At 62.1% G+C, this 17,830-nt stretch overlaps 2 protein-coding genes across 2 annotated transcripts; one reads left to right on the top strand and one right to left on the bottom strand.

The window, feature by feature from the left end:
• Positions 1–68: 68 nt before the first annotated feature.
• Positions 69–3,659, top strand: EDF1 (endothelial differentiation related factor 1). The gene is made up of 5 exons (XM_065036218.1): positions 69–275; positions 448–499; positions 1,663–1,823; positions 2,420–2,513; positions 3,088–3,659. The coding sequence occupies exons 1-5, from the start codon at positions 198–200 to the stop codon at positions 3,147–3,149; spliced, it is 447 nt and encodes a 148-aa protein (XP_064892290.1). The 5' UTR covers positions 69–197; the 3' UTR covers positions 3,150–3,659.
• An 870-nt stretch (positions 3,660–4,529) lies between these two features.
• On the bottom strand, positions 4,530–15,792 carry MAMDC4 (MAM domain containing 4; the record flags this gene model as incomplete). The annotated part of the gene is made up of 29 exons (XM_065036266.1): positions 4,530–4,867; positions 5,448–5,623; positions 5,740–5,854; positions 5,947–6,074; positions 6,232–6,366; positions 6,656–6,802; positions 7,085–7,175; positions 7,806–7,927; positions 8,052–8,189; positions 8,489–8,705; positions 8,776–8,906; positions 9,018–9,152; positions 9,371–9,487; positions 9,801–9,906; positions 10,007–10,137; positions 10,383–10,514; positions 10,727–10,834; positions 11,001–11,153; positions 11,580–11,664; positions 12,270–12,428; positions 12,722–12,816; positions 13,010–13,156; positions 13,362–13,487; positions 13,734–13,818; positions 13,960–14,105; positions 14,374–14,499; positions 14,700–14,873; positions 15,025–15,138; positions 15,609–15,792. Coding segments are annotated over 29 exons (3,771 nt in total), but the record flags the coding sequence as incomplete, so codon positions are not given.
• Between the last annotated feature and the right edge of the window lie 2,038 nt (positions 15,793–17,830).

Raw genomic sequence — 17,830 nt, 5'->3', positions numbered from 1 at the left:
GCAACCCGAGGCCCCGCCCTGTAAGAGCGCTCCCAGCTAATGAGAGGCCATTTTTCCTGAAGGGCGTGAGTGCTACCCTATCGGAGGGCGCGGCGGTGGGCCCCGCCTCCCGCGGACCGGGCGCTGGGCTACGCCCCCCTGAGCGGCGGGCGCGGCCCCGGGCAGAGGCGCGCGGCGGGCGGGGCCGGTGCGGGGCCATGGCGGAGAGCGACTGGGACACGGTCACGGTGCTGCGCAAGAAGGGCCCGAGCGCGGCCCAGGCCAAGTCCAAGCAGGTCAGCGTGTGATTCGCGGCGGCGAGCGGCGCGGAGGCTCGGGCCTGGCGTGGCCGAGGCCCGGGCGAGCTCTGCGGCCGAGGCCCGGGCGAGCCCGTGGCCAGGGCCCGGTGCTGCTGACGGGGCGGCTCCGGGGAGCGCAGCGCTCACGTTGGCCCCTTTCCTCCCCCAGGCGATCTTGGCGGCCCAGCGGCGCGGAGAGGACGTGGAGACCTCCAAGAAGTGTGGGTATCCCCGGCCGGGCCGCGGCGGGGCGGGGGGGCGAGGCCTGGGCAGCTCGGCCCGGCGGCACCGTTCCTCGGGGGGGCTCCCAGCCCGGCCCCGGGCCGCCCCCGGGCCGCTCCTGCAGGCGGCCGCCGGGTGCTGGGGGCAGGAGGCAGCACCCCCGGCCAAGCCGAAGGTCGCTCTGAGCGGGGCTGCGTGAAGCCGAGCACCGGCAGGTGCCGCGGGCCGAGGGGAGCGGCCGGGGCCGGGGGAGCGCTCCCCTGTAACCGGCTCTGAGCTCCCGGTTGCCCGGAGCTGAACTTTAGCTGGTGCCAGAGCAAACAGAAAGAAAAACATCAACGAGAACATGCGTGTTCTTGAGGCCGCAAAGCTCTTAGAAGAGCCTTCACCATCACAACACTCTAAATCCTGATTTTTGCAGCTTATTTCTCTTGTTGGTAGCATGCTTAGGGATTTCTGGGGCTGCTTCCTGTGACGTTGCTCTTTGCTTCCTGTCTGATGTAAGTTCTCGGGTTCTCTCACCATAGGAATGAGATTATGACGGTTGGAAATAAATAAATAGATGATCTTTGAACAACCTTAGTCAGCTTTATCAAGAGAGTGGATGTCAGAGGCCAATGTGAGAGGAAGAATTCAAACTAGGGCTTAAATACTGCAACTAAAATGAGACAAAACAAATAGCATGTTTTTGAACCACGGGCTTTCCGCAAAGCTAAGTACAGTTAGAGTTTACTTATAAAATGCATCAGAAAATTGATTAAAAGCCGTTTATTCGTGCTGCCTTATACCTGAGCAAACAAGATAGAGGTTCAGATATTAACCCCCCCACGCTGTAGCACAAATGTGTGTCTGGAGGGAAGTTTAAATATGAAATCCCCAAGCAATAGCAACGTCTTGCCTATCCGGAGTGAAGTTCAGGTGAGAAGCGAGGGGAGGGGAGGGGAGAGCTCTGCGTGGCTGTGTTTACACAGCAGCATTAAGAGCGTTAATGCGTTCTCTGATGTGCTTGCGATCAGCGCTGGTGTTGGCACGTTGAAATCTTGAACGCTCCCTGGGATCCTGGGCAGCTGAGTGCTTAGAAAAAGCACTTTGATACATTTTGGCACAGCTCTGAGCCTGGTTTTGTTTGTCTTTGTTTTTTTGTTCTTGCTTTGAATGATAGGGGCAGCAGGCCAGAACAAACAACACTTTATTACAAAGAACACGGCCAAGCTCGACCGAGAAACAGAGGAGCTGCACCATGACAGGGTTCCGCTGGAGGTGGGCAAAGTGATCCAGCAGGGCCGGCAGAGCAAGGGCATGACGCAGAAGGACTTGGCCACGGTGAGTACGGCCCGCTGGCCGCTGCGCTCCCCTCCTGAGCAGGCTCAGGCGCCTCCAGCGAAGGTGGAAACCCTTGCTGGCCCCTCGTGGGCAACTGCGGTGGGACGGTGTCATGAGCAGGGAGTTTGGTGAACTCTGATCTCCGGGCAGCGTTAGCTATGTAGGAAGTGTTTTAGGGGTTTATCTGTACAGCTCTTGAACACCTGCTTGGAGACAGCGTTGCTGCAGCTGGTGAGCTGGTAGGAGGCTGTTTTGGTTTTGTTTTTCCCTCTCCTCCCATCAGCTCAGCACTGATATGAGGGTCTTTGTACCCCTGGGCCTGCCGCGGTGTTCAGAATCTTGCTGCTGTCTTAAACAACAGCAATCCAGAGCATTACTGCTCCTCCTGGGGGGCCGAGGAAAGCAGACGCCTGTCCAGGGTGGTGTCACCTTCACTGCAGCACTCACATAGCCAAGGGAGGCGATGGTGGTGGTGGAGTAAGCCTGGAAGTAGCACTTTGTCTTCTGATTCTGTCATAATTAGGTGCTGTTAATTATCTGTGTGAGTACTTTGCAGTGTATGGAGCCGATGTTTGAGATGCCTTCTCTCTTTTTAGAAAATCAATGAAAAACCACAAGTTATTGCTGACTACGAATCAGGAAGAGCAATCCCCAATAACCAGGTTATGGGCAAGATCGAAAGAGCCATTGGTAAGTTCAGAAAGGAGACTTCAAAAATACCGTCAGTGCTTTCAGGAGGGACGTTTTGGTTTAAGTTACATTTTCCACATCAGGAGGAGTTGCTGGCTGTAGCTTATCCTGGGTGCGGTGTCATTAAGCCATCTTCTGATAAAACTTGGATCTGCTGACTGAAACCAGAGCTCGGAGCTCTTGTTCTCCTTTGGTTTTCATCTTCTTGCTCTGGGCCGTGCGCGGGGGCCCAGCCCTGCGCGCTGCCCTCAAAATCAGTGAGATACTGAGACCCACGAACACCTGGTTGTACTTGGGGAGGTGTCTTGCAGCCGCTGGTGTTGATGTTACTCTCCCAGGCCGGTTCGGATGCCCTTTTCTAGGAAGACAGTGCACAAGCAAGAATTGGATCTTTTCTGAAATTAGTCTGATGCTCCTAGAAACTAAAGCAGGATTTTCCCCAGCTCCAGTTCCCCTGCCCTCTTTTTTGGATGTTCTCTTCCTTGTAGCAAAAACTTGTGGAAATAAAGTTATCGGGTGAATGATTGGGCGCAGATGGCAGCTGATGGTGGTTGTCTCCTTTGTCTTAATCCAGGCCTTAAACTGCGTGGGAAGGACATTGGGAAACCGCTGGAAACCGGCCCCAAAGGGAAATGACAACAAAGCCTCGAAATCAGTTTGTTCAGACTGATGTCCCCTGGCTGGTTCTCCTTGACCACCGGAGTCTCTCTTCATATTGCCAAGCTGAACAAGAGGGTTTCAGACTTGCTTTGGGGGGGAAATCTGCCGAATCTGTACCTGCTGTAAAAAGGCAACCTTAAAGAAGCAATTTTCCTGATTTTTGTTTTTCCTTCCTCCTTCCCAGAGATTGAAGAACTAAATCCCCCAGAATACCGCGTCTGATTTGCCAGAAAACATGTGTGTCTTGGTGTTTAGAATCTAAGCAGCTAATTTGAAGACACTTGGGCTGGTCTGAAATGTGGTCATTTAATTGGAGCAATTCTGGGGACGGATGGGAAATATTATATATAAATAATTAGGGAGAGTTGGGGGTTGGTCAGCGTCTGCATTTGAAATGGTGACTCAGTCACTGCACCACGGTGACATTTTTGTTTGTTCCTTCCAGCCTGTTTTAAAGAGATCTATAATAAAGTTTGATACCCTTCAGTTGCACGGGGTAGTTGCTACACGTTCACCATGGCAGTAAACGTTTGTGGTTGGGCACGACTGGAGCTGCCGCAGCGGGACTGCCCGGAGCGCTGGGCAAGGGCCCCGCTCTGCTCCGTGCTGGCGCTCAGGGCTGCAGCTCGGGCTTGCAGCCCCGAAATGAAATCAATACTGTGTGTTTATGTTCTGCAGAGGCGAGTGGAGTCTCTGGGGAGCTCTACAGAGCACGAGGGATGTGGAGACGCTGGGGTGTTTGGACGAAGCCGCAGCCCTGCGGGAGCGCAGCGGTGCTGGGGGCGGTTCCTGCTGGGCACTGCCAGCTGGGCCATGGGGACGGTGCTCGACGGATTGTGGTGTAGCCGAAGTGGGACAGAGCTGATGGGAGTTCTCTGCGGCAGAGGGAGGACTGGCAGGCCCAGGGAGCAGGAGGGGCGAGCCCCTGGGGACAGGCAGGGCACAGGCTGGACCGGCCGCCTTGGCCCGGGGCTGCTGAGCGGTTGCCTGGTTTTAAATGCAGCTAAGAGAGGGTCCTGGGCTCAGGCTGGCGCTGGGTGCAGTGTGGGTGCCTGAGCTTGGCTTGCACTTCAGGAACATTTTCATTTTCCCAATAACATCTAAATGCAAATTATGCCCTTGCAATGCGTGGGCACAGTCCTGCAGCGGGTGGGTGCCTCTGCAGTGGGGTTCGGGCTGCTCCCTGCCCTGGGATGTGCTGTGTAGTGCACCCTGCCCTCCCAGCCACCCCCAAACCCCACCTGGGTGTCCTCCCCAGGGGACACTGTTCCCTGGGAGCTCCTGTGCTTCATCCTGCACTTGGGAAGGCGCTCATGCTCCATGTGGCACCCGCTGATCTGCAGCCCAGGACCCAGGACTGCGCCCTTCGCCTCCTAGAGCCAGCGGGGTGCCCGCTGCAAAGAACTCCTGTCAAAGCACAGGCACACCACTGTGGCTCGGTGCAGAAAGTTCATGTTACAAAAGACAACGTTGCTTTTCCCGAGCGCTTGGAGGCAGCAGGACCAGCGGCACGTCCCTCGGGGCGAGCACCCGCGGCTGCTCCCCGATGCCGAGAGCCGGAGAGGCTGCTGGAGTGTGAGTGCTGCTGATGTGATGATCTCTGCCCTGTGCGCCTTGCGGGGGTCGGCACGCAGCACCTTAGGATTTCAGTTCTCATCCCCGTCTTTTGTCACTGGAGATATAATGACCTTGTCCTGTAAAGAAAGGGTGACCGGGAATTGGTTACAGCGAACAGAGGCTGTGTCTAATTTGAAATACGAGGAATCCTTCCAAGCTGCAGAGGGAAGAACCCGTGTGCTGGTGCTCCGTGACCCCGGCAGAGGAACCAACCCCCCGCACACCCGGGGAGCTCTACGGCCCCTTGTGGGTCAGTCCTGGGGCTGGTGGCTCTGCTGGGGACAACGTGGCACCAAACCTGCCAAAGGAAACGGAAACCGCAGCTGGAGCTGCCTCTCAGGGTTTTGAGTTGCTGGCGGAGGACGAGCAATGTTTGTGTGACCTGCTCCCTGCGGGCCTCTGGGGAGGAGGATCGCAGCCTCAGCTCTTTCTGGAGCAGCTGCCTGATGGCACCAGCAGCATTTCTAGGTCAGTCCTACAGCTCCAGGTCACTCGTTCGCTGGCAACCAGATAAGAGGCTGAGCCCTTTGCACCTCCCTGACTTGTTGCCAAAGTGTGAGCTCCGGGGGGGAAGCTGCTGGGATTTGCTGAGCTTTTAGGAACATGCTGTTCTGACGTGGTTGGGGGCAAGCAGGAGCCCTTAACCCCTGTCCTTACATCTCGAAAAGTGATGTTGTCGAAGCCCTGGGGAGCGTTGCTCTCTGCTGGCTGCCCACTCGCCAGCACTCGCTGCTTCAGCCAGTACCAGCTGCCGGTGGCCACCAGTGCCAGGACGACGATGGCCAGGAGAAGGCTGAGCACCACCTCTGCCACGAAGCTGCCAGAGGGTTTCTCTGCAGGGAGAGGAGATGCTGCCAGGCCCAGGAGAACTGGCTCCAGCCGCAGCACCAACACCTCGAGCAGCACCGAATTGACCTTTCTGAGGTCACAGCCAGAATCGGCCACACACCTTCTACCAGCATGTCCAGTCTGGAATGGCAGCTCCCTCCGGTGCTGTAAATTATGTCATCCAGTGCCACTGTCCCCTCCATTGGCCACCTCCGTGTGGTGACTTCAAAGATGATCTGTGGGGGAACATGGGATGTGGGGGGTGATGCACATGGAGGGCACCCCACACTCCTGAAGGACACCCTGCACCCCAAGCCACCCCACTCACCTGGAACTCGCTGGGGCTCTGCACAGGTACCACGCCACTGTGCCAGCCCCGGCTCTGATGCCCTGCCATGCTCCACACCGTTCGCTGCCCTGCCGCGCTCTGCAGCATCACCCGCAGCTCCCCGCAAGCTGCCAGGTGGAGGGGGACAGGTGTACGGCATCAACAGCCACCCACAGTCCCCCAGGAGCCAGAGGAGGGGGGTGGCAGCTCCTGACCAAGCCCCCGTTCCCGTTCTGGGCTCATGATGTCCTTCCCCGGACAGCACCTCCTCCCTGCTGCTATTACCGAGGTGCTCTGGGATGTCCATGTGGTACCAGAACCGCAGGCAGGCATCGGCAGCAGCAGGCAGGTGCTGGCTCTCCAGCCGGGCAGTGGTGCCCCCAGTGCCCAGCACACCAGTGTCGAAGTGCACATAGCGACCTGGATGGGTAGGGACAGAGCACAGGGTGTCCCCCCGTCCTGCAGCCCGGCCCATGTGTCTTGCTCCCCCACAAACTGCCCAGAGCAATGCCCTGAGGGTTGCAACCCTGGCTCCGCTTCTCACTGCCTTTGGGACTGAGTTGTCCCTCTAGGGCAAGGAGGGAATGGGGACACTGTGGAGCCAGGCCCCCCGGGACGCACTGAGCAGGGGACACATTCATGGGGGATCTCCTCCTCCTTGTCCTCCCAGCCACGCCAGGGTGCTGTGGGAGGGGATGGTGTCTCCTACCATCTCTTGTGCCCAGGGTGTGATCCTGCTCGGGGCCAGGGTACTTGGCAAGGGGGATCCCATTCTTCCAGCCCCAGGCGAAGCTGTGCAGGCGGGGGTCCGCAGGGCTGCTCCAGCCACACGTGTCCTGCTCGAAGTCACAGGACGCTGGGAGGAAAGGGGGGCCTGTGATACACCCGGAGCTGCAGGCACCCGCTGCCCTGCCCCACCTGGTGGGAGACAGGGCATCCAGGGGGGAACCCTCAGCCCCCTCCCCACTGCACCCAGATTTTGGCCAGGCCAAGCTCAGGGCAGGAGCTCGGTGCCCAGCGGCCATGGCAGAGCCGTGATGGATGGGACAGGCTGTCCTCACCCCCATGGCCAGGTGCCTCCATGGGTGCCCTGTCCCTCCCAGCCAGTCCGCAGCACCCCTGTGGCGTCAGCTCTCACCCGGCTCGGGGCAGACTCCATCCGACACGTGCAGATCGTCCAGCGCCATGTACCCATGGTCACTCCCAGCTCCTACTGCCTCAAATATCACCTGCCGGACGATATTCAGGGTGGCACGCTGAGGCTGGTGGCTGCCACGCTCCCCTCGGCACCCCCAGCCTGATCCCACCCTGATGGTTTTGGCTGCTTTTCCTTTTATTCGGTTTTGGGCCCCTCATCGTAATAAGGACATTGAAATGCTAGAGAGAGTGCAGAGAAGGGAACGGAGCTGGTGAGGGGCTGGAGCACAAGTGTGATGGGAGCGGCTGAGGGACCTGGGGGGTTCAGCTGGAGAACAGGAGCTGAGGGGAGACCTTCTGATCTCTGAACTGCCTGAAAGGAGCTTGGAGCCAGGGGGGGTCGGGCTCTGCTCCCCAGGAACAAGCGCCAGGAGCAGAGGAAACGGCCTCAAGTTGTGCCAGGCCTGGTTCAGATTATATATTAGAAAAAATTCTTCCTGGAAAGGGCTATTGGGCATTGGAACAGGCTGCCCAGGGCAGTGCTGGAGTCACCATTCCCGGAGAGCCCCTCCATCGAAAGGTGTTTCAATGAGGTTCTCAGGGACACGGGTTAGTGCTGGAGTTAGGTTATGGTTGGACTTGATGATCCCTAGGGTCTCTTCCAACTGAAATTATTCTATGATTCTATGATGTGAGGTCCCTGGCGCCCTGTCCTGTCTCACCTTCCAGTCCCCATCCGGCTGGACAGTGAAGTGGCTGCGGTGCCAGGCGTCCCCCTCCATGGCTCTCACACTCATCACCTTCCTCCGCACCCCGCTCTGCTCCACAAAGACGTCGAGGGAGCCTGCCCAGAACACCCGCCATGGAGAGGGGTCCTGGGCCAATGCAGTGGGGGACTCCCACCCGCCCAGAGGTGCCCTGGGGCCTCACGGGGGGTGGTGGCACTCACCTGGGGTCCCGGCACTCACCTGGGGTCCCGGCGCTCAGCTGGTACCAGAAGGCCAGGCACTGGGCGGGCGCAGAGGGCTGGTACGGCTGGGACGTGAGTGCGGCCGTGTGCCCGGCCGGCAGGGAGGCCCTGCCCGTGCTCACCACCATGTAATGGCCTGGGGGGAGAGAAGCCCCCGTGCTGTGACCCCCACCCAGCCCTGCTGGGGGCAGCCAGACACCGCTGGGGCTGGGTAGCCCCCCAAGATTGGGAAAACCTGGGTTTTGGGAGCCCCAGGGGTGGGGAACCCCATACAGGGGTGCCCTGTGCACATCATGGCAGGGCAGGCAGGGAGAGCAGGCAGACCCCTCGGGGCAGGCAGGCAGGGCAGTGTGCAGGCAGGGCAGTTTGCAGGCAGGGCAGGGAGGACAGGCAGACCCCTCAGGGCAGGCAGGGCTCTCCCAGAGCTGCCCGTACCTGTGGCGGTGCCCGTGGTGTGGTCGACGGGGGGGCCAGCGGTGGTGCCAGTGCCATTGCTCTGCCGCAGCCAGGAGTGCTGCCCGCTGGCTGCCAGCCCGCAGGCGTCTGCCTCGAAGGAGCAGGAGAGATCGGCCCCACAGGGCCCCGCTGTCAGCGCCACATCATCCAGCGCCATGTCACCCAGGAACCCGTCACGCAGGGCCTCGAAGGCCACCTGCCACCAAGACAGAGGCGTCAAACAGCCTCACTGGCACCTGGTGGCACAGGGGCGACCTGGCCCTCACCCGGTACTGCCGCTGGCCCGTGGCGGGCAGTGTCGCCTGTCCCCGGTGCCAGATGCTGCCCCGGGTGCCACGCTGGGTCCACAGCACTGTCTCCTCCTCTCCCTCCAGCCGCAGCTTGAGATTCAGGGTCCCTGAGCAAAAGGGAGCATTGGGCAACATCCTGAGCCACTCGGGGACCCACTGGCCCAGGGGATCAGAGCCAGGCTGGGGCGTTCCCAGGAGGGTGCCATGGGGCTGTGTACCAATCTGCGGGCCGGCCAGGCGGTACCAGAAGGAGAGGCAGCGTGGAGTGGCCATGGGCTCCTGCCAGTAGGTGACGAGCTGTGCCCGCTGCCCGTGGCTCCACAGCGCAGAGGGATCCACGGCCAAGAAGTAGCCTGAGTGTTGGGGACAGCCAGGGTGGAGGGGACATGGATACCGGTGCCCCCAGCTGCACTTGGGCCCGGATCCAGGTGCCTCTGGGCTGCCCCAGCTGAGCTCACCCCACAGGCATGGGGCTGCTTGGAGTGCGCAGGGACGTCCGGGCCCTGGGGACAGGAGGCTGCGGGGTCCCCGGGGCTGCCTGAGGTCCGCGGGTGGGGAGCCAGCTCCTTACCTGAGCCAGTGGTGTGGTCGGAGCCCTGCCCCTGCCCTGTGCTGCGCACCCATTGGAAGTCACTGGATGGATCCTGGTACCAGCCGCACATGCCTTTCTCGAAGTTGCAGGACAGCTCTGATGGGAGAGTGGCAGCCGCAGCCAGGGAGAGGGATAAGGCACTCCAAAAGCAAGCAGATTCTCAAAATGGCCCTTTCTCTCTGCTCCCCCACCCCACTCCCCAATATCATGCCATGCAGCTTCCCCAGGCCAGGATGTGTGCTTGGCCCCAGCCTCGGGGCTTCTGCACCGTGGTCCTGTCCCTGGGCTGAGGACAGGGTGACAGTCACCAGGCAGCCCCTGTGGGAGCAGCATCCACCTCTGCGGGCAGGGGGCTGGGGTCCCGTCCTGCCTGTGCCTGCCCTCCCTGCCCACAGGTCCCTGGTCATACCTGCAGCCCCTGGGGGCACCACATCGGGGTGGCACTGTACGAACGTCACATTGTCAATGCCAGCAGTCGCCGAGTCCTGTAAATCCACCAGCCCCAGCAGCTCGACCTGGGGACAGCGTGGTGGCAGTGAGCTCTGGGGTGCCTGGCAGCGCCAGCACTGACCCTCCAGCAGCCAGCCAGGCTGGTCCCTGTGCGCCTGGGTGCACCTGGAAGGGACGGGTTCTCTCCCCCAGCGGGACATGGACGTGTCCCCTGGCCATGCCGTCGTGCCCTTGTGTGTGCCAGGCCAGGTGTTTGGTGCCAGTGCTGTGATCTGTGATGCTGACAGCGAGGAAGCCTGGGCAGGAGAGGCGGTGCGGAGGCTGTGTGGACCAGCAGTCCCCAGCCACAGGATGAGAGCCCCCTGGGGCCCGTCCCCCACCCAACCCACAGAACCCACAGCCACAGGGGACAGGGATGGGGACAGCTGTGGGTACAGGGACACCCCAGCTCCAGGATGGTGTGATGGGACAGAGCAGGGCTGGGAGGTGCTGTGAAGCCGGGAAGGCATGGGGGCTCTGTCCGGGGCTGGGCAGGGGGTACCTTGGGGGCCGCTGTGGATGTGGTAGCTCATCTCCATGGCGCAGGCAGGGCCGGAGGGGCCCAGGAGAGGCGTGCGTGCCTTTGCAGGAGCCACCATTTGTCCTTCTCCTGCCTGGATGATCAGGAAATCCCCTGGGCACAGAAACACCCTGAGAGGTCAGGGCAGAGGTCTTGCACCCCTGGCAGCACCCCAGCCCAGCACCCTGCCTGGGCATCACCCCCACCCTTCCCTTGGTGCCACCCACCCACCCTGGCTGGGCAGGAGCAGGGGTTCACTGCACACTGGGAGCCCCCATGGGGCTGGGGACCAAAGAGCATCTTCTTGGTGCAGGGAATGGCCTCACCGGTGAGGACGGTGTTGGTGGGCTCGGTGGCCCTCTGCACAGCCCAGCGCAGCTGCCCCACGCTGACATCATGCCAGCCCTCGGCCCCCGCCTCGGAGGTGGTTGCTCCTGCAAAAGCCCAGGCTCAGCCCCGCTGGGCCAGCACACGGCCCGGGGACTGCACGGGCACCCACCTCCCCCGGCCGTGCCAGCCAAGGGGTGCGTGAGTCACCCTGTCCCAGACCCCTCTGCCGCCTGGCTCCTGGGGAGCCGGCTGCCTGCCCGTGGCTCTCACCGCAGCGCTTCTCATCAGAGCCGTCAGCACACGTCTCGGCGAAGTCACAGGCCAGCTCCGCATTGATGCAGCTCCCGCTGTCACAGGGCACCTCCCCAGCTGCACAGGGGCCAGCACCCGCCCGGCTCGGCAGTGTAGTTGAAGCCTCCTCCTCTGATGGCGAAACACCCCAGGGTGGAGAGCGGTGGTGAGAGGGCCCAGCAGTGTCACCCCTTGTAGCCACAGCCCCTCCTGATGTCCCCTGTCCCTTACCATCTCCCTAGCGGTCATGTCCCCCAGCCCTGCCCACTGCCACCAGATGAAGGGGACCAAGGGGGCGGTGGGAGCTGCCCTGTGTGATATGGCTCAGGGCAGAAGGTTTTGGGGTGGAGGGGTGGGGGGTGTCACAGCTACAGGATGAGGACACGAGGCAACCCGGGCAAGTGCTTGCCATGCTGTGCCCCTGATGGTCATCACGATGAGCAGAGGGACAGGCAGACCCTGCAGTGGGTCCTTTAGAGACGTGACATGGGCACAGGACACCTGGGGAGCTCTGCCTGTGCAGGAGCAGGGATGGGGAATGGCTGCCCCCCCGCTCACCCTGATGCCACACGCAGCCTGGAGACAGGAACAGGTCATCGATGGCAACGGTCCCTGTGCCACTGGCCACCCCCTCGATCAGCACCTGCAGGGAAGCACCACACCAGCTATGTCAACATGGGGGGACACAGGGGAGCCGCAGGACCAGGGAAGCCCAGCTGCCATGATCGGCCAACACGGTCCCCAAGGCAGGGGCCTGGGGGGACAGGGGCGACACTGCGGCTGGCAGGGGTGCGTGGGGGGGCTGACAGGTTCATGGGGGCTTCGGGTGACGGTGCTGCCCCTGTACACATCCATGCAGCTGCCCAGGGTGCTGTGTGCCCTCAGGAGGCCACCGGGTGCCATTGGGGTGTCCTCCAAGGCCAGCTGGGAGGGGATTGGGTTGTGTGGGTGGCCATGGGAGACAGCAGACAGGACAGTGGGAAGGCATGGGGTGACATGGGATGGATGACGGCACCTCTCCCCTGCCCTTTCCAGTGGGGTGGTCCCCGGGCCGGAGGGCTGGTAGAGGGATTGGAGGTGTGGGCACAGGGACATGAAGGTGACACATGCCAGCACTAGGAGGCTCAGCTCTGGCATCTGGTTCCCAGTTCAACCCCTACCCCTGGTCTCATGGGTGCATACTGGGGGTAGCCCTGTGCCCTCCGTGGGGTGGCCCAGTGACCCTTGCCCCAGCACAGTGCCAGCCACCTTGAAGCTCTCCGTCACATTGAAGTCCACTCTCTCCCGGACCCAGCAGTTGCCCAGGTCTCCTGTCCTCTCCCTCACCAGGTGCTTGGTGGAGTTGGTCACGTAGGAGATGCTGAGGCTGCTGGTGGCTGAGCCATGGAGGTGGCAGTACAGCACGAGCTGGGGATGGGGGAAGCGGGGTGAGTGAGACCTGAAGCCTCAGGGCAGAGGCACACAGTGCCCTGAACCCCACAGCTTGGCTGCCACCCCACGGGATGCTCACAGTGGTGGGGCTGGAGGAGCTCAGAAGTCCCAGCTGGCACTGAAGGTGCCACCAAATCTCTCCCCAAAACATGTTGCCCATGTCTAGCAAAGGGCCAAACACAACCCCAGTCCCATGCAGGGCTCCCCACAGCCCCCCATTACCGCCATTCCCACAGGGGCTGTGACATGGGGTCCTGGCCGTGACTCACAGAGCAGGATTTGTTGGCCTTCAAAGTGGAGCTGCTGAGCCGGGCAGTGCTGCCAGCCCCTGTGGCCGAGGTGCTGCCCACGTGGAGGAAGAAACCTACAGGAGATGCCGGCAAGGGGCTGAGTGGGGCCGGGTTGGGTGTGTGGACGCAAGTTGCTGTTTTCTCAGCACAGCGATAAGCCGAGCCCAGGGCTGTGTTGCCCCAGGGGCTGGAGGGTACAACCAGCCAGGACCCCGTGGTGCCCTGGGACCAGTTCCGGGGCCCCCTGGCTGGTGCTTGGCAACGTACCTGCCCTGCTGTTACTGCTGTGGTCCCGGGTGGGGATGCCGTAGCTGGTCCCCAGGTTCAGGCTCGTGTTCCTCTCCCACATCGGCTGCGCGACCTCCACCTCCCAGCTGCAGAGCCCTTCCTCAAAGGAGCAGTGCCTGAAGGAATCTGCAGGGAGGCAGGGACGGCAGAGTGACCCAGGGAGGCTCCTGTGATGGGCTGACCCCACCACAAAGCCCTCAGGTTGATTTTGCCCCTCTGGCTGCAGAGCTATGGGGCAGAGCTGGGGTGGCCCCTACCAGGGCAGACCCTCAGCCCATTCATACAGTTGGGGGCCACTGGGCAGAACCGCCCTAGGGCCAGGGATGCTCACTGCACCGCTCTGCGTCCTCATCTGAGCCGTCCCCGCAGTCGTCGGTGCCGTCACAGAAGCGGTGCTGTGCCAGGCAGGAGCCCCGGCGGCAGCGGCTCTCCTCCACACAGACCTGCTGCCCAGGCTCTGCGGCGGTGGGACACACCATCAGCACCTGGCCAGCCTGTGGGGACCCCAGCACGTGCTGGGCTCCCCCCACAGCCTTCCCTGGGTTGCTCGAGGGAAAAGGCTTTTGCTACCCGCCCTGTGCCCTGGCCAGGCAGGTGCACCCAAGACACAGCGGGCAGCAGCAGCGTTCCCCCGGCTTCAATGCCCAGACCAGTTTCCCTGGGAATCCTGGCTCACATCTCATCCCAGCGATGAGGAACTCACCCTGCAAGCCACAGTTCCTGAAGACAATGTCGTCGAGTGCCAGCTCTGCCCCGCAGGCCGGGGCTTGTGTCAGGGAGAAGATGAGCTGCCGACAAGATGCCACAGATGGCACAAGCTCAGCATCTGCCAGAGCCTCCCGGGTGTCCCGGGCTTCTGCTGCATCGCATGGCTCCTCTGGCCTCAGATCACGGGGGGGTGTCCAGGTACTAACACGGTCCTGTCTCACCTGGAACTGCTCCGCAATCCGGCCTGGGTAGGCAACCAGCTGGTGCCAGCCCTCGCCTCCGCGCTCGGGGCTCTGCCACAGCTCCACCACCTCGTCCCCGTGTGCCATGGCCAGGCGCAGCACCGGCTGCTCCAGCTGGGTGAGCCCTGTGGGGAGCCCCAAAATGTGGCCCTCAGCACTGGGCACCCCCCACAGGGACAAGCTGAGCCCCACCAGCTCTGGGGACTGGACCTGAGACCCCTGGGTCCCACCAGCTCTGCCTGTGGAGCCTGGAAGAGGTAAGCGGGATGGCAAGGACCTGTCTGGCAGTGCCGGTGACTCTGTCCCTGCTGTGGGGGCAGACGGCCAAGTCCCTCCCCACTGACCCCATTGTTGCTTCCCTGTGCCCCAAAGTCCGGCCATGGGAGCCCTCACCGCTTCCCGAGAGGTGGTACCAGGCCCTGATCTCGCAGGTGGCAGCTGCATCCCGCATCACCGGTGACCTGAGCCAGGCCGTGGCTTTGGTCTTTGCTGGGGGCGACACCGTCACCATGAACCACCCTGGGGAGGACAGAGAGCGGGGCAGGGGCTGCAGCCCTGTGGGATGGCACCAGAGCTGCAGCCGGCACTGCGCCTGCCCTGCCGTGGGACTGCTTCAGCCCCCGCACCCCAAAGCGATGGCTGTGCCAGCACCCACAGCCCAGAGGTACAGTGCTGTGGATGTCCAGAGCCCACTCACCAGCCAAGCAGCTCCCACTTACCCAGGTCGGTGCCCACGGTGTGGTCTGAGTAGGGCCCCGTGCCCCAGGTGGCCAGGCTGGCTCGACCCCGCACCCATCTGAACACCGAGGTGCTCACATCCTGCCAGCCACAGTCACCCTCCTCGAAATCACAGGTGAAAGGGGTGCCCAGCACCTCCGAGCCCCGCAGGTACCCTGAGGATGGGCAGACGGGGTGTCAGGGCAGGGCTGGGTCCACCCCGGGGACCAGCACCCACCTTGGGGACCTGCACCCCTGTGCCTGCAGCCCCATCACCGCTCTCCCCCAGGTGCAGGGCTGGTGAGCGGGGCAGGGCCGGGCACTCACCGCACTGGTTCTCGTCTGAGCAGTCGCTGCAGTCACAGACGAAGTTGCAGAGCTGCTCAGCCATGCTGCTGCAGCTGTTGACAACCAAGGACTCAGCGGGGAGGACAGCGCTAGCTATGGGAGAGACAACGAGGCTGAAAACCCTGCAAGGATCTGGGCATGGTGCCCACAGCAGGTGACAGAGGGCACATGTGGCCTGCAGGTGACATTTGTCTGGTCTTCCCAGTTTGGGACCCTGCTAGGGGGAGTGCTGAGCTCTCAGTGGCATTGTCCCTTGGACAGGATCCCCCGCACTGCCCCGGCACCCCACACCTCTCAAAGCCATTGGTGATACCCAGCCCGGGTTCTGACAGCTCCAGCACTCACTGATTCCAGGTGATCCCATCTGACCTTCACCAGTGGAGCCCAGAGGAGGGTTTTGCTGGGCTGGATCTGCCCCGATCCCCCTGAGCAGTGCAGCCCCTGAGGTGGGGGGGGACCAGTGATTCCCATGGGACCCCACACTGGGGAGGGACAAATGAAGCAGCCAGCACCGTGTCCCTTCCCTCCCCGCAGCATGACCCCCACGTAGGCAGAGAGCTCACCCAGCAGCACGAGGACCAGCACCGTCTGCTCGGCCATCCCAGCCTCTGGCGACGGCAAAACGGAGCTGGGAGAGGCACGGGGCTGGTGGGGGAGGCCACGCCGCCAGCCTGGGGCTGGAATCTGCTCCCCGGGACCTGCCTCGTGTTGGACTTCAGCCCCGCTGTTATCGGCTTCCCAGCCCCACAGCAGGGTTTATGGCAGAGCTGGGACAGGTCACCCATGGTCCTGCTGCCTGGCACCACCACCAGCATCACAGGCGTCGAGCTGGCAGCTGTGTGTCCCCAGGAGACCTTCTGTTGCTTTTGCCCGCTGAAACCCCTTCTTCAATGCCCTTTTCCAGCCATGGCAAGATGCTGGGTGCCACCCTGACTGGATTGGGGCCAGCTCACATGGGCCAGTGGCACACATTGGCTGGGCAAGGGAAAGGCCACTTTTTCTGCCGAACTGGTGATATTGCCAGTCTTTGGGGAGAGGGTGGCACCTGTGCCAGGGGTGCTGTGCCAGCTGCCCAGGCTGTGTCACGTCTAACCACAGGGAGAAACAGTTCCTGAGCATAAGGAGCAGTGGGAGAGCCTTTGGGTGCACAGCCTGGGCTGGCAGCAGGGTGCACCCTGGCCAGGGAGGGCAGCTGTCTTGGGGAGCAGTGAAAATGGGATGGAAAGAGCAAACCTCAAGGCAGGAAAGGTATAAATAGGTCGTGATGCACCCAGGCAATGGCGAGCTGCAGCAGGCAGGGATCCATAGGACTGCAGGCATCTAGCCATAAAACTGTTGAGGCTTCAAATTCAGAACAAAATTCTGGCTGCCTGGAGACTTGGGACAGGCTGGGAGAGGAGACAGGGACGGGCAGGAGTACATACAGGACAGCCTGGCCCCGCAGCTGGCTGAGCTGCCTTTGCCAAAAGCTGGGGCTCCAGCCCAGCCGCAGGGACCTGGCGGGGCAGTCCCCAGGGCCGTGCCGATGGCAGGAGCGGGGACTCAGCCTGCCCAGCAGCCTGGCAGCCCTGTGCTCTCGCTGCCATGTGCGGTCTGTGCGGTCGCTGCCTTGGGAGCGTGCCCAGGCCAGCACAGAGCCGGGCTGCTTCCCTGAGCTCGCAGCTGCCTCTACCCAGCCCTTCCCCAGCCGGCCCTGGGGACCCGGAGGCGCCACCAGTGGGAGCCAGCACTCACCCCTGCCCGCACTGCCCTGGCTCGCAGGAGCATCTCAGCACCCAGCTCATGGGGGAAGGACATGTGGCTATAGGTCATTCCTGGGGGGAACAACCACAGCAGAGCCCCAGGAAGGGCCATTCAGCCTGGAAGGAGCGTGGCTCAGCAATCAGAGCCCCACACAGCATCACCAGAGCTCCTTGGTGATGGCAACCACGGCCCCTGTGCCCCAGTTTCCCACCAGGGCAGGGGGAGCTGCTGCCTGGCTCTGCTGCCGGCAGCCCCCATGCCCAGAGCTGGGGCCCCGCTGCTCACAGGTGAGCGTGGAGGTTTGTCCCCTCCTTGCCGATGGCCTTGGACAACAGATTGCAGCACGATTGCATCAGGTGCAGTAAAATGCAGGGTTCAGCTCCTTGTCCCTGCAGGAGCCAGGACAGGCAGGGGCCGGCAGCCCTGCGCCCTCCCCACCTGGGCAGGCTGGGGCTGGCAGCGCCTGTGGGCAGGAGCCCTGCTTGTCCCTGCCTGCTCGGAAACCTGGCAGGCACTGAGCTGACCATGAACCAGCACTGTGGCCTCCGGCAAAGCGGCCACCAGGCTCCCAGGTGCTGTAGGCAGAGCATCTACCGCAGGTCTGATCCCTCCTCTCTGCACTGGGGATGCTCAGCCCCCAGTATGAGAGCAATGTGGGCATACTGGAGCAAGAGCCAGCCAGGGACTGTGACTGTGATGAAGGGACCGAACTTCCCAGGAGGAGCGGCCAAGAGAGCTGGAGCTGCTCAGTCTGGAGAAGGCACAGGGGGATGTCACCCATGTGGATAAAGCTCTGACAGGAGGGGTGGTGGGACAGAGCCAGCGAGTGCCCCATGAAGGGACAAGAGGTGACAAGAACAGAGCAAGAACATTAAATGCCACTTTAATGGAAAAAACCTTGTTTTCTCTGAGGGTCATTGAAACCAGAGCAGGCTGCCCAGGCTGCTGTGGGGTCTCCATCTATGGAGATGCCAAAAACCCACCTGGCCACAGCCCTGAGCAACTTGCTGGAGCTGGCACTGCCGAGCAGGGGTGGACAGGA

Source organism: Columba livia, chromosome 19 (genome assembly GCF_036013475.1).
Source record: "Columba livia isolate bColLiv1 breed racing homer chromosome 19, bColLiv1.pat.W.v2, whole genome shotgun sequence".
Lineage (NCBI taxonomy): Eukaryota > Metazoa > Chordata > Aves > Columbiformes > Columbidae > Columba > Columba livia.
Note: the sequence above shows the minus strand (reverse complement) of the source record. Positions and strands in the feature narration are given on the sequence as shown.

What these genes read in the sequence shown, in the direction of transcription:
- EDF1 (XM_065036218.1), top strand. Translation starts at nt 198, where the DNA reads ATGGCGGAGAGCGACTGGGACACGGTCACGGTGCTGCGCAAGAAGGGC. An exon ending in CCCAGGCCAAGTCCAAGCAG is followed by an intron (nt 276 to 447) that starts GTCAGCGTGTGA and finishes TTCCTCCCCCAG; the next exon opens with GCGATCTTGGCGGCCCAGCG. An exon ending in CAAGATCGAAAGAGCCATTG is followed by an intron (nt 2,514 to 3,087) that starts GTAAGTTCAGAA and finishes GTCTTAATCCAG; the next exon opens with GCCTTAAACTGCGTGGGAAG.